This window comes from Podarcis bocagei (assembly GCF_964188305.1).
Source record: "Podarcis bocagei genome assembly, chromosome: 1".
In the NCBI taxonomy this organism is placed as follows: domain Eukaryota; kingdom Metazoa; phylum Chordata; class Lepidosauria; order Squamata; family Lacertidae; genus Podarcis; species Podarcis bocagei.
In genome coordinates this window covers 108,666,800-108,679,817 of record NC_138125.1, presented here as the reverse complement: position 1 = coordinate 108,679,817, position 13,018 = coordinate 108,666,800, and the positions used below count along the sequence as shown (strand labels likewise).

The following is a 13,018-nucleotide window of genomic DNA, read 5'->3' as shown; positions in this document are numbered from 1 at the left end:
TCAGAACAAACATCAAGTGACTTACTTGTAAACAGGAAGCATTATAGGCAGAGGAGAAGATAAATGAGGTGCGATCTCAAGCAGGTTGGCACGTTCATGCAGGGCTTCTTTCACCATTCTGTACTAAAAAAATAACAACACAGAATACATTCTTGATTATGTTGCCAGGGAGCATTCTTCCACAGCAATTCTGTCTATCCCCTCACAAGCACCTTGGCTCAAAAGACTACATTTTCTCTAGGAACGTAAACAAGTAAGGATCTAGCAAACTGGAAAAAAGGATCCAGGATGGGCTACAACAATATAATCAAACATTTAAGCTAATTCCCCCTGTTGTTTGTGTCCCGAAAGGGCTTACTCCCTTAACACAATGTAGTAGTTTGCAGATGTATTCAGAGAGATATTACCGAAGCAGGCGAGCAAATTAGCAGCAATGATTCAGCAAGAATTACCTTCGAAAGAAGAATGGCAGACGAAACTGATCGATTATGCAGAGATAGCGAAATTGACAGCAAAGATCAGAAACCATGAAGATCAAGTATTTGAAAAAGATTGAAATAAATTTTTATATTATCTAAAAGATCACTGAAAACACTGAAAATTACTGGCAGGAATGTGAAGAGCTTATAATGTGAAATGTTTATTATATGCTTTTTCTTTTATTTTTGAATAATCAGGAGTTGGTAATACAAAAATATGCAGTCAATTCTTATTAAAGTAGAAACCCATGAAGGGAGGGAGGGAGGTCTGATGATCTAAGTTAAATAGTAAAAATGTGACATGGAATATTGTGGGGGGAAATTAAAAAATAAAAATAAAACAGCAACGACTCAGCAAACCAATGTTATACTGTAGGGAGAGCCCTTCTTTGCATTCTGAACTTGCAATCTGTCAAAATCTAGAATACCTGAGACAAAATTACGAAAATCTTTCTCTGGGGTGTAAAGAGCAAGATATGTCACCCAAGTGTTCCCAGCTACCCCAACAAGGAAACCTATCAATGATTATCATACGCTGTGTGGTGATATAAGGTAAAGGTAAAGGGACCCCTGACCAAGGGAGCCGGTGTACAGCTTCTGGGTCATGTGGCCAACATGACTAAGCCACTTCTGGCGAAACCAGAGCAGCACACGGAAACGCCGTTTTACCTTCCCGCCGGAGCGGTACCTATTTATCTAACTTGCACTTCGTGCTTTTGAACTGCTAGGTTGGCAGGAGCAGGGACCGAGCAACGGGAGCTCACCCCATTGCGGGGATTCGAACCACTGACCTTCTGACGGCAAGCCCTAGGCTTTGTGGTTTAACCTACAGTGCAACCCGCGTCCTTGTGTGATAATATAGAGGACCTAAAAACATTATTGGCACTGAAAACGAGATGCCAGAAGGAAGTGTCTTTTAGTTTCCTGTGCTCAAAAGCATATAGCTCAAACAAATCAATGACGAGGTGCTTAAAATTAAAATCTGTCAATCCCCATTTTGACAGGGAAGCATAGTATACGCTTGTCCCAAGCTTGAGGCCTGTCTGTACCCATGCTACACCACTGACCTTAACCCTAGCATATGTATCAAAAGATAGCAGCCACCTGATTCTTCAGGAAAGGCGCAATCTGACCTCTCCTTACAGATGCTCAGGTTCTATAAATAAAGTTGGCAAACAGCAAGAACTTCACAGATATGGAGCATGTGCAGTCAGATGGTAGGTGCATGTCAATTAGGGTGGGTAGGGAGTCTGAGAATACCTCCTGACAGATGCCCTCAAGGGGCAAACTGGCAGCCAAATACACATGTGGATTCATTTCTGCACAGGAAAAACTGATCAAACATTTTTTACTACCCACTGATGACAATTTGGTAGGGACGATCAGCGCCAAAAAAGTAGTTTCAGACTGCTGGCTGGTGATCCCTGACTTGAATGATAGGGGCGCACCGATGAGCAGCACAAAATGTGATGTCTTGTGGCTTCCTGTTTTTGGACACGACACCCACCGAGGAACTGAGGGTTCTCAGCTAACTCCTCTGTCGCCGTCTGCTTTAGCTACACAACACCTATTCTGTTGTGAAGATACCCCTTTAGACACACACCCCAATGGCAAGCATGAATCGTGGAATTATAACACATATTGATCCCTCAGTGATCGCTTTCAGCCATACAGATGGGTATAGGAAGCATGAAGGATAGAGCCCATTGCACAGATAGGCCAAAGGGGATTAGATGTGCCGCACATCAACTGATTCCCCTGAAACAAATCAATGCACCGTGTCTATAGTTCCAATCATGAAGGCCTTAGAACCTTCTCTCTGCCCCTTTACAATCCTACCAAAACAATCAAGATGCAATTATTTAAAATCGGCAAAGTAAGCACCGTGCTTTGATCTGCATAGTCTGTGAGAACCTAAATGTACATACTTCCTAGGACTGTAGCACTTCAAAATGCAGAAGATGAATTATTTCTTAGATTACACAAGCCTGTCAAAACATTTCTTTCATGCAGAAAGCTACTCTGATGAGAAGAAGGATTCTAAATGTACCATCAGTTCCAGGAGTACTAGACACTCATTTCAAATGCACTGTGAACTATGGGCTGGGCCGAGGGACCTGAATTTTACTGTAGATAATTCTAAAAGTTTGTTGCTGGAGTTTAATATGATGATGGTGATTATTTTCTCACCTCCACCCATGTATTTCTTCCCCAGCTCCTCAATTCCAGCTGTGTTCTCTGCTTGTAAAGACAGGTTTACTACAGTTACAAAAGCCCCCCCAAAAATGTTTCATTCATATTGAGATTTTACACCAATATATTGTTTTTCATTGTAGAAATCTCAGTGTATAAATGTCTCCGTTTGTCTTCAGATTCTGACTGGAGGTTACTGCAAACTCTACAAAGGCCACCAAAAATGCATTTTTTAAAATGTATACTTTGGTTTCCCCGTGTTTTAAGGGAAATAGTCCCATTTAGATTTGTCATAAATTAGATATTAACTGCTGCCATTTTTTCTCTGAATCCACCCTGCATACAGAATGCTTTGCCTAATGTCTGTGGCAAGCGACAGAAGAATGTATTCGAAACCTGAGGTATATTAAAAACCATAAATGTGAGAACAAATTTAATTAGAAGAGGAGGAGGGAAATCAGCTAGACAGGTCTTTGCTTTACAGCTACCACCATAAAACAATTACCTGGTCAAAATCCAACTTCATGATGGCCGTCTGAAGATATCTCACTCCGCCATGGATCAATTTAGTGCTTCTGCTGCTGGTCCCCGATGAGAAATCATCTCTTTCTACAAGGGCTGTTGTTAGGCCTGCGTAACCAGAAAACCAAATTAACTTCTTAAATTACACAATTTGTATGTAATTCATTAAAGACCCTTCTCTAGGGTAGAGACAACCGCAAGAAAAATTACACTGAACATGGATGAATTTGTATTCAACGCACACGGCGCCAGCTCTTTGGCCATGAAGAGTAGCTGCTTCTTCAGGGAAATCTTTGGGAAAAGAAGTGATACAGGAAAATAAGTACTGTATTAGTACTTAGGAAGGTAAGTACTATATTAGTTAGGGGGGGAAATGTGTGAAGAGCACCAAGGATTCTGTAAACAAACCAAAACCTAATTTCTTCTCTTTCATTTCCCTAATACACAAGAATACTGAAACACCTTAGCACAATGCTAAGGCTACAATCCTATAGGCCAGAGGGTTTCAACCTTTTTGAGTCCACGGCTCCCTGTGGGGAAATGCACTCCGAGCCTCAGAACCCAATTATATCACCCCTTGCCTTCAGAGCCAGCAGCCCCTCACCACTTTTCGGACACCCTCCCTTGTAGAGTGTTCCCTCAGCCTCCTCTCCTCTTCTCTCCCCTGGCCAGCCCCAGAGGCACCATTCACCTGGGGAGCTTGAAGCCAGGGCTGCTGCAACGAAGAGCCACGCAAGTCTTTGGAAGGCATTGATGCAAAAGGGCATCAGAGGGAGGGAGGGAAGGAAAGAGGGACAAAGACCGGTGTTGCCTGTGGCACCCCTGACCATCATTCAAGATGCCCCAGGGTGCCATGGCACACTGGTTGAAAACCACTGCTATAGGCATTTCCCTAGAAGTAAGTCCCACTGAACTCAGTAGGGCTTCCTTCTGAGCAGGTGCTTACAGGACTGCACTCTAAATAAGATTAAAGTTGGACTGTGCACAGCACTCCAGCCAGGACCCCAGTTTATCATTATATTCACATACTTAAAATTGCAAACTACGAGGGCAGCAAAATTTTATTAGCTTAAATAACTAATCAGCTTTAGTTGAGGGCAAATTTTAAGATATCAAAATTAAGGACACAGTTATTTGTTTTTAGACTGCTTGAATTATTTGCTTTAGTGCAAGAAGGAATGGAAATGACAGATTTTAATGGTGGCCTTTCCTTTTAGCAATGAGTGATTATTAAATTAATACAATGAAGTTAACAAACATCTATTTTACTCTTCCTTCAATATATCAAAAAGGCACCTGTTTTAAAGTTTCAGTAACATGAAATATGTTATTTACATCTTTATAATTTAAAAGCCAATGGATTAATCAATAAAAATCCTGCTATCACTCGACAGTTATTATCACAGAGATTAGTTATCCTGCAATACACCTCATCTACCTTTTTGTATAAACAATAAAAGTAGCAAAAGTGAACGAAAAGAAAAAGATGAAGGCAAAACCAGGGTTCCTCTCTTTTCTTTCTGCCATACACACATGGAGGAGGAATGGATTCCACTTGAAGGAGAAGAGGGTTATCCTGAATATTTAAGGTCAGAGTAGGTGACTTCAGACCTACGCAGTCTACTTTTCTTTTTTTCCTTTTCTAGTAGTGGAGAAATATATGCTTAATCTGCAGAACAAGGGTATTCAGCTAACTTGTTCTGTCAGCGCAAGGATTTTAACTTGCACAGTAGAACTTTCCTCCCTCTACATGCCCCTAAATCTATTCTGAGGGCTCCCCTAACTTTCCAGAGCAGATTTGGGTATGGTACAGGGGACACCCAGGGAGAAGGGGGCAGGAGATCTGTTGTGCAAACAGAAATTATCGAGCAGATGAAACAAGGGGTTAGTTTAACCTCCAGTGTGTTAGTAAAACTGAATTACTGTGTCGAGAAATGATGCATGTCTAAAAAGCGCGTCACCAACATAAAACGTTTGGAAAGCTTTGCAATAGACATACTTTATGCCATAGAATCCCAACTACACATTCCTGCCTAAGTGCCCTGCTAGTTAACGCTCCAATTATATTATTTCCAAGAATCTGAGCAAACCAGCAGCTACATAGTACACTACAAATTGGCCAATGATTGAAGGCTTGCTGGGGGCTCCTTGCACTAGTGCATACACTGCATAGGGGACAATCACAAATAAGAAAACCAGTTATAAGCGGAAGTGACCATTAGAAATAGCTGAGATTTATGAATGAAACTCAAAGGCCAATTTCATGAAATTGTTGCCGATGGTTTTATTCTTTATTGTATGCCACCCTGGGGTCTTAAAGGGTGGGATATAACTTTTGAAAATAAAATAATTAATTTAAAAGGACATGGGACATCTTTTCCCTAAAAGCAGTCATGGGGAGACGTGAGCCAGTGTGGTGTAGTGGTTAAGAGCAGTGGACTCGTAATCTGGTGAACCGGGTTCGATTCCCCGCTCCTCCACATGCAGCTGCTGGGTGACCTTGGGCCAGTCACACTTCTTTGAAGTCTCTCAGCCCCACTCACCTCACAGAGTGTTTGTTGTGGGGGAGGAAGGGAAAGGAGAATGTTAGCCGCTTTGAGACTCCTTAGGGTAGTGATAAAGCGGGATATCAAATCCAAATTCTTCTTATTCTTCTTATTTGAATCAGGACCACTGTACTGGGAGATGTGGAAATTGAAACTTTAGAAGGTGCCATTTCCCCATTTAAATTCCCCCCTCCTAAAGCTCCAATTAGCCATGGAAGTGGCTGGGGGGGGGTGAGAGAACATACTTGTGTTTTCCCTGCTTCAGGGTTTTTGGGTACAGTAAGAAAAATGTTGCACAGGGAAAGAGTTAACATTACCCCCCCGCCCAGCGCCAAATGATGTAGCTCTGATTCCTTCAGGTCCTTCAACTGATTTAAGAAAAAAAAGGGGGTGTCATGAGATCCAATCATTTAGTTTGATGCTAAGAAAATTCCAAAATGTTAAGGGGTTTATTGCAACATTGAAACTGATATGTTGCCCCTTCAGCTTATAGCATGGATTAGCTAAAAGTGCAAATGTATATATTACAGACAACAGGTTACTGGATGAAATGAACTCCCCCCCCCCCCCAAGATCCAAACAGGCAATTTGCTAACAGGTAACTTTGGTGCCAAGATCAGTTGAACTTTCAGGTATATTTTCAAAAACCAAAAAGGTTGACTTAAATAAACACTGAGGAAGAAGTTGCATATAACTACCATTCACCCCAATTGTTAACTTCTGGGGGGGGGGGGAGCCGAACCATTAGTTACTGCAGTGTGAAATACATGAATTATCAGGAGATGACGATCAGCCACAGGCAGACAAACACAGACCATTACTTGCCTGTTTCATAAAATGTAGTAATTCACAAAATAAATCCAATTAAGATAAGCACCTAGAGGACTGGAAACTGCAGTCTCCAGGGGGAGGTAAATCATAGCGATATAGAAATCTTTTTTTTTTTTTTTAGCAATCCTTTTAAAACTAAAAGAAAGTAGTAAGTTCTGCTGGTGTTGCAACTTTTTAACAGTCAGTGCTCTCTCTTCCCTGTGGCAGTTTCTCAAAAGTGTGCAAGAAAGAAAACAGGAAGGAAGAATGAATGAAAACAAGTACAACAAGATTCTTGCAGAGGTTGCTGAAGAGAGCAGCGTGACAGTGCATATCCAAGGAGGAAATGCAGATGATCCAACACTGTGAGCTCTCCTTTCACCAGCATCACCTTAAGGATTTTGCAGAGCTTTATTGCAAGAGTCTAGTGTAACAACTACATTAGCCTCTCTTGGTCTCCCTAAACTTTCATGTCCTTAAAAAAAAAATCTAATTATTCCCAGCAACTTTAGAAGATCAGAGCAATTTATTTTTGTCAAATGTGACTGAAGATTAATGGATACAATCAGGAATAATTTGGCAAAAACGTATCAAAACACAGAGAAAGCAGAATTTGTTAAGTGAAGCATCAAACTTAATATGAGTGCAAATTCCGTGAATGAAGAGCAACAATACACAATTCATTAACCAAATGCCTATGATTATTTCACACTTCAAAAAACTACCAATACAATCAAAATATATAGGAAGAAAAGGATAAATACAGATTAGTTCAGAGTTGTTTTCACATCTAGTTCTACCAAGGTGGCCAAAAAGAAACACTCCCAAATCTTAAAATACATTGGGAAGCTTGATTTAAAATAAAATAAAATGTTTCAAGTGGTGGTTTGGGGGGGGAGGCGGGGAAAATTGCCTCCTATACTATCAATAGACTTAGATACCACACTTCCAGACTACCTGAGTACAGTGGTACCTCGGGTTAAGTACTTAATTCGTTCCGGAGGTCCGTTCTTAACCTGAAACTGTTCTTAACCTGAAGCACCACTTTAGCTAATGGGGCCTCCTGCTGCCGCTGCACCACCAAAGCACGATTTTTGTTCACATCCTGAAGCAAAATTCTTAACCCGAGGTACTATTTCTGGGTTAGCGGAGTATGTAACCTGAAGCGTATGTAACCTGAGGTACCAATGTATTGTGTTGGAATGTGTGCAGGTTGACAGCAAAAGCCAGCACTAAGGACTTGTGGCTGAACCACGACTTTTGTCAAAGGCAATTAATGGTTCCTGTCGATAGACTAGTAGCAGGTGGCAACCAGAATTTTGTTTAATTCTCTTCTCTGGGGAAAAAAATGTTACTGGGTTTATCTTCGCAACAGAAAATGAACCCATCAGCCCATTTGCGCAGCCAATGATCAGGGATAACTGGTGCTGTAACACAACAACATCTGGAGAACAAGTTCCCTACACCTACTTCATAACTGAACTAACTCCCCAATCTTATTATTTTCTGACCCTTTAACAATGGACACTTTGCTACATCCTCCACGTCTATGACATGCAGTTGTGGGGGTACCAAGAAGTCACGGGCCCATTTTAAGTCCAGTCACTGCGGTGGTTGTGACAGATCTATTGCTTGGGCCAAAGACAGTATTTCAAAAGTCTTGGCTTAATTACAGACCATCCCATCCCAGGATTTACACCATGCCGGAAAGACAAGGGGGGTGCTGGAAAGAACAGAGGTCTGCTAGTATCTGTAATGTAATTTCATCGGAAATGTATTTCACAAAGAATAAACAGAGTTGGGAAAAGAAGGTGGCAGTTGGCAATGGCCAGTTGGGAGATTATTCTGTTAGTTCTATCTTGAATGTATAAAGTATGGGGATTTCATGCAGATGCTGTCTAGAGGAGTTTGCAAATAATACTTGTTGTTCAACTGTTCCTAGCCTGACAAGTAAAGATTTATATCCAGCTATTTGTGTAAGACACACACACACACACATATATATATATATGCCTTACACAAATATATACATATATATATTATACACACACACACACACATATATACATACACACACACACACACACACACACACACACACACACATATATATATACATATATATAATTTTTATTAAATTTTCTGTTTTACACTTTAAAGTACTAATTTTTACATCCTTTAAGATATCAATGACTTTCCTTCTTTTCTTTCTGTGGTTCATTTTACAAATCATAAATCCCTGCTTATTTTACAAAAAACTATACCACTCAGCATTCCATTATTATTGCATCCATCAAAACTTATTTACACTGTTGAATTTAACTTAATGCTGCCAGCCTTTCCAGCCGTCCACCATTATTTCCCAGATGTTCAATAAACGTTTCCCAATCTCCTCTAAACGTATGTTCTTCTTGTTCTCTTATTCTATAGGTAAAAGTCTGCAAGCTGCACATATTCTGTCAACTTAAGTTCTTTGGTTGGGACCTTTTCCATTTTCCTAAGGCATATATTTTTATCACAACTAGCTAACACAACCTACTTGTGGCTGTGTGTGGGGGGGGGAGGAGAATCCGGGTCATGAAACTCCACCTCGACTAAGCTTATTCTGCATGCAGATTATTATTTCTGCAGATTCCTGACTCTGAGTTTCCCACACCCTCTGACAACAACACCCTGACATTCAAAACGCTTGTTCAGAACTCGGGGACAAAAGGAAGCCCATGTGTGGCACAGCTGACCTCGGTGTGCAGGACTCACCTCTCGTAACAGCGTCTAAAGCACAACCGCTTCCTGTAGCTCCTCCGCCTATGATAAGAATGTCAAATTCGCAGGTTTCTCGCAGGGCCTCCAGCTGACTTTCTCTTGAGGGAAGAGTGGCGTGCATATGCAAGGGCCGACATTCCGAAGCTTCGACAGACGCTAGAGCACCCTGCAAAGGTAAGAAAGCAAAGTGGTCACAACTGGAGCAAGACCAGGAACGGCACAATGCTGGGATTTTAAACTGAAGCCGCTGGTTCAAATCCCTTGTGTACCACAAACTCACCGGGGAGTTTCTTGCAACCTACTAACTTAGGAGCCTCAGCCCTCCGCCAACAATACAGGTATAACATCACTAGGCTTGTCATAATGACAGTTAAATTCAAGTGTGCATTTGTTTCATACGCTTAAACAGTGCTATATAATGCCAGGTGTTATTAATATTAATCTGAACTAACTGGGGGAATTAAGACTGTCAATCAGATTACTATAAATTTACGAAGGTTGTCCAGCATACTAACAGCGAGGCAACTCATATTTCACTTTTCAGATGCTGCTGTAATAATAATAATAATAATAATAATAATAATAATAATAATAATAATAATTTATTATTCATACTCCACCCACTCTGGGTGGCTTCCAACAAAGTATTAAAATACAGAAATACAGTGGTCTGTTAAACATTAAAAGCTTCCCTAAACATGTGTAAAATACACGTGTGATACCATCAATTGGATTAGCACATGCATGCTTTAATGACCAGGCTTCCATAACCAGTTGTGATTTATTTGTTTTAAGTCCTCATGAAATTTTCTCTTCACATACACATTATTGCAAAGCAATTTTCTCTAAGATCATTCGTTTTTGTACAATTCACAAATATATGCATTTTAATGCATATTTTACCCTAGTATACACATTACTGGGCTTGAGATTTGTATTGCAAAATTCAGAGAAGTGTGAATTTTGAAAGATGGCTGTTTCAGTTCTCATACTGTTTCGTAAAGCGAGAACTAGATAGGGTCACCCTTAAATGTGAACTGAATTTCTCCCCCCTCCCTATTATAAAATTTATTTTAATTCCTTTGAACTTTCCAAGCTCTTTTTTTCGGAGCGGGAGAGCAAACCATAACCGTCTTTTCACAAAAAAGCAAGTGTGATCCTCAAGAATCTGTTGGTCATATCCTACATTTTCACCACCTCCCCTATTCTAGTTATCTTGTAGTGGTGAATATGGGCCAATTTGAATTCCATTTTGCCACACTTCCCCACAGCAGTAGAAGCAAATAGGAAGGCATAAATCCTATTAAAATGTGCTCTACAATATATTTTCATAAAGCTGACTTCATGTTTGGAAGCCGCAGCATTAGTGGCTGTATGCCAAGCCAAAGACACGAGCAACTCCCAAAAAGTCACGACTGCATTTTCAACTGTGTAGACTGAATATGATACCTTGGTACTTACTATCTGTACAGAAGATGATATTAAAAGGCAGACATGGGGGACAGGTGGCAAACCACATGCACATTTCAGCTGCTTTGAATCAATCCACTGACCAAGCTTCAACTCACATCCGTGATACTCATGACATTTTTGATATTTTGCAATGTTATATTATTCACTTATGCAAACTCCTATTCTCTGCTTCTAGCCATGAAAGAGAAGAGATGAAAGAAATCTATGGGGGGATGCAATATTTACCTGGAAGTAAGTCTCATCAAATGCAATGTGACTCACTTCTTAGTAAGTGTGTGTGTGTGTGTGTGTGTGCGCACTTCATCCTTCATCCAAGGATCACAGGGTTGTTTACAATATAAAAACACAAAATACATAACATAGTAACAATACCCTGCCTCCACACACAAAGTTTAAAAGGCCATAGATTGTTCAATTGGCCAAAGGCATAGTAGAAGAGGAAGGTTTCTGCCTGGCACCTAAATCTATATAACAAATCATAGAATCGCAGAATTGTGGAGTTGGAAGGGACCACAAGGGTCATCAAGTCCAACCCTCTTTAATGCAGGAAACTTTTTGCCCAATGTGGGACTCAAACCCACCACCCTGAGATTAAGAGTCTCATGTTATCTGGCCAAGGAAGATGCTACTACATATTCTTCTGGAACTGCAGCACCTGGGAATAGTAATGGGAGCCCACCTTACTTTTACAGGTGATGTATCACAGTATCATTTTTCTTTACATGCACCACAAACGAGTCCTGAAGAATATTTCCAAGACTAGGGGCTGGTTTAGTAACTATTAAATCCTCCATGCTGAATGTCACCCTGAGATGGGGTGGTATGGAGAAAATAGTGGAATGGACATGGAAACAGCAGTCAGAATCAGGATCGGGATTGTAGAGTTCGAAGGGACTGTAATGATCATCTAGTCCAAACCCCTTGCAATGAAGGAATATGCAGCTGTCCCGTATGGGGATTGAACCTGCAACCTTCAGCAGCATGCTCTAACCAACTGAGCTAAGCTGTGTAACGCTGAAATCTTGCATCAGAGATGTGCCTGAGTACAAGGGCTCAGTTTTTTTGCCCACCAGGCTGTTTACCCATCAACACAGCAGCTCTGGCCAGGCATTATGCCTTTTATGGTGCTGCGTCCCTGGGAATGATTAGTGCATAAACTGGGCCAGGTTCTTAGCTCTTAAAAAAAAAAGTGTTCATCCAGGCTTCTTCTAGACCCAACAACTAACATGGGTTAAATGTGGAAATGGGGGAGAACCACACCAGAAAATCTTTCTGTTTCCATCTTACAAAATATCAGAGCATTATATCCCAACATCATCCAGGAATATGGTATGAAACATCATTACCTTCAAAATAGGATGGTAGTCATGTAACCTAATCCCAAAATCTTGACAGGACAAACAATTTCCTGTTAACTACCTACTCACAACGGCTGCCCGTGTCTACGTGCAACATCATCACAAAAGCTCTCCTCTCTGCTAGCAGTATTTTGCTTCTCCTGTTACTTAAACCAGCCTAAAAATATATGGGGGAGAATTGCAGTAAATGGTAAATGAGGCAGAGCAAGTCCAGATTGCTCCCTATCTTAAGAGGGGTGGTAATTGTCTCCTTTGCCGTTGCACCGATGCATTACCACTTCCTGTGACCTGAGCCAAAATTAAGTTATGCAACTTAACTGAATCTTTAGGATGTATGAAAATATAATAAGCTAGCCAAGCAGATTCATACCAAATCTTCTAATCGATCTGTGGAGGTTCGCTCCTTGACTTCTGGAGTTCATTACTATTATTAGTATTTTAAAGTGTTGATAAAAGCTTTTAAAAGCTTCATTTCCAAGTGAATACAGTGGCAACCGAACAATACCAAGCCCGAAAGAGATGGGTGACTGGCACACTTGCAGAAAGCCGCCTTGTTACAAAGGAAATGAGATGCGTCTAGGGGATGTACAGTACGATCTGTGTGCATGCTAATTGAATTATGTCTTCTCTCGCTGCTGGGGAGCGTTGAAAAGACTCATTTAGAAAAAGCCAAGAGACCTCCTGCACCGGGTAGCCAATTAGAGCGCGTCTTGGGGCAACATCCCTTCTTGCATCTTGCAGGCACAGAGGTCTTTCGCCCTGTCATCTGCGTGATTGGCAGGCATTATTAAAAAGAGGACAGTTCGGCTGCCAGACATGCCCACAGCTTAGATATGTCAACACCGTAAATGGGCTGTCCTCCTTTGTGTCAATC

At 41.0% G+C, this 13,018-nt stretch overlaps 1 protein-coding gene across 3 annotated transcripts in view; it reads right to left on the bottom strand.

Moving 5' to 3' along the window:
• GPD2 (glycerol-3-phosphate dehydrogenase 2) overlaps positions 1 to 13,018 on the bottom strand; it is an 86,067-nt gene that overhangs the window by 58,495 nt on the left and 14,554 nt on the right. For all 3 annotated transcript variants that reach the window (XM_081187481.1, XM_081187482.1, XM_081187483.1), the window contains exons 3-5: positions 9,308 to 9,479; positions 3,178 to 3,302; positions 26 to 123 (exon numbers count right to left, since the gene is read on the bottom strand). In XM_081187481.1, the coding sequence (XP_081043607.1) occupies positions 26 to 123; positions 3,178 to 3,302; positions 9,308 to 9,479 (395 nt within the window). The remainder of the gene's footprint in view (positions 1 to 25; positions 124 to 3,177; positions 3,303 to 9,307; positions 9,480 to 13,018) is intronic.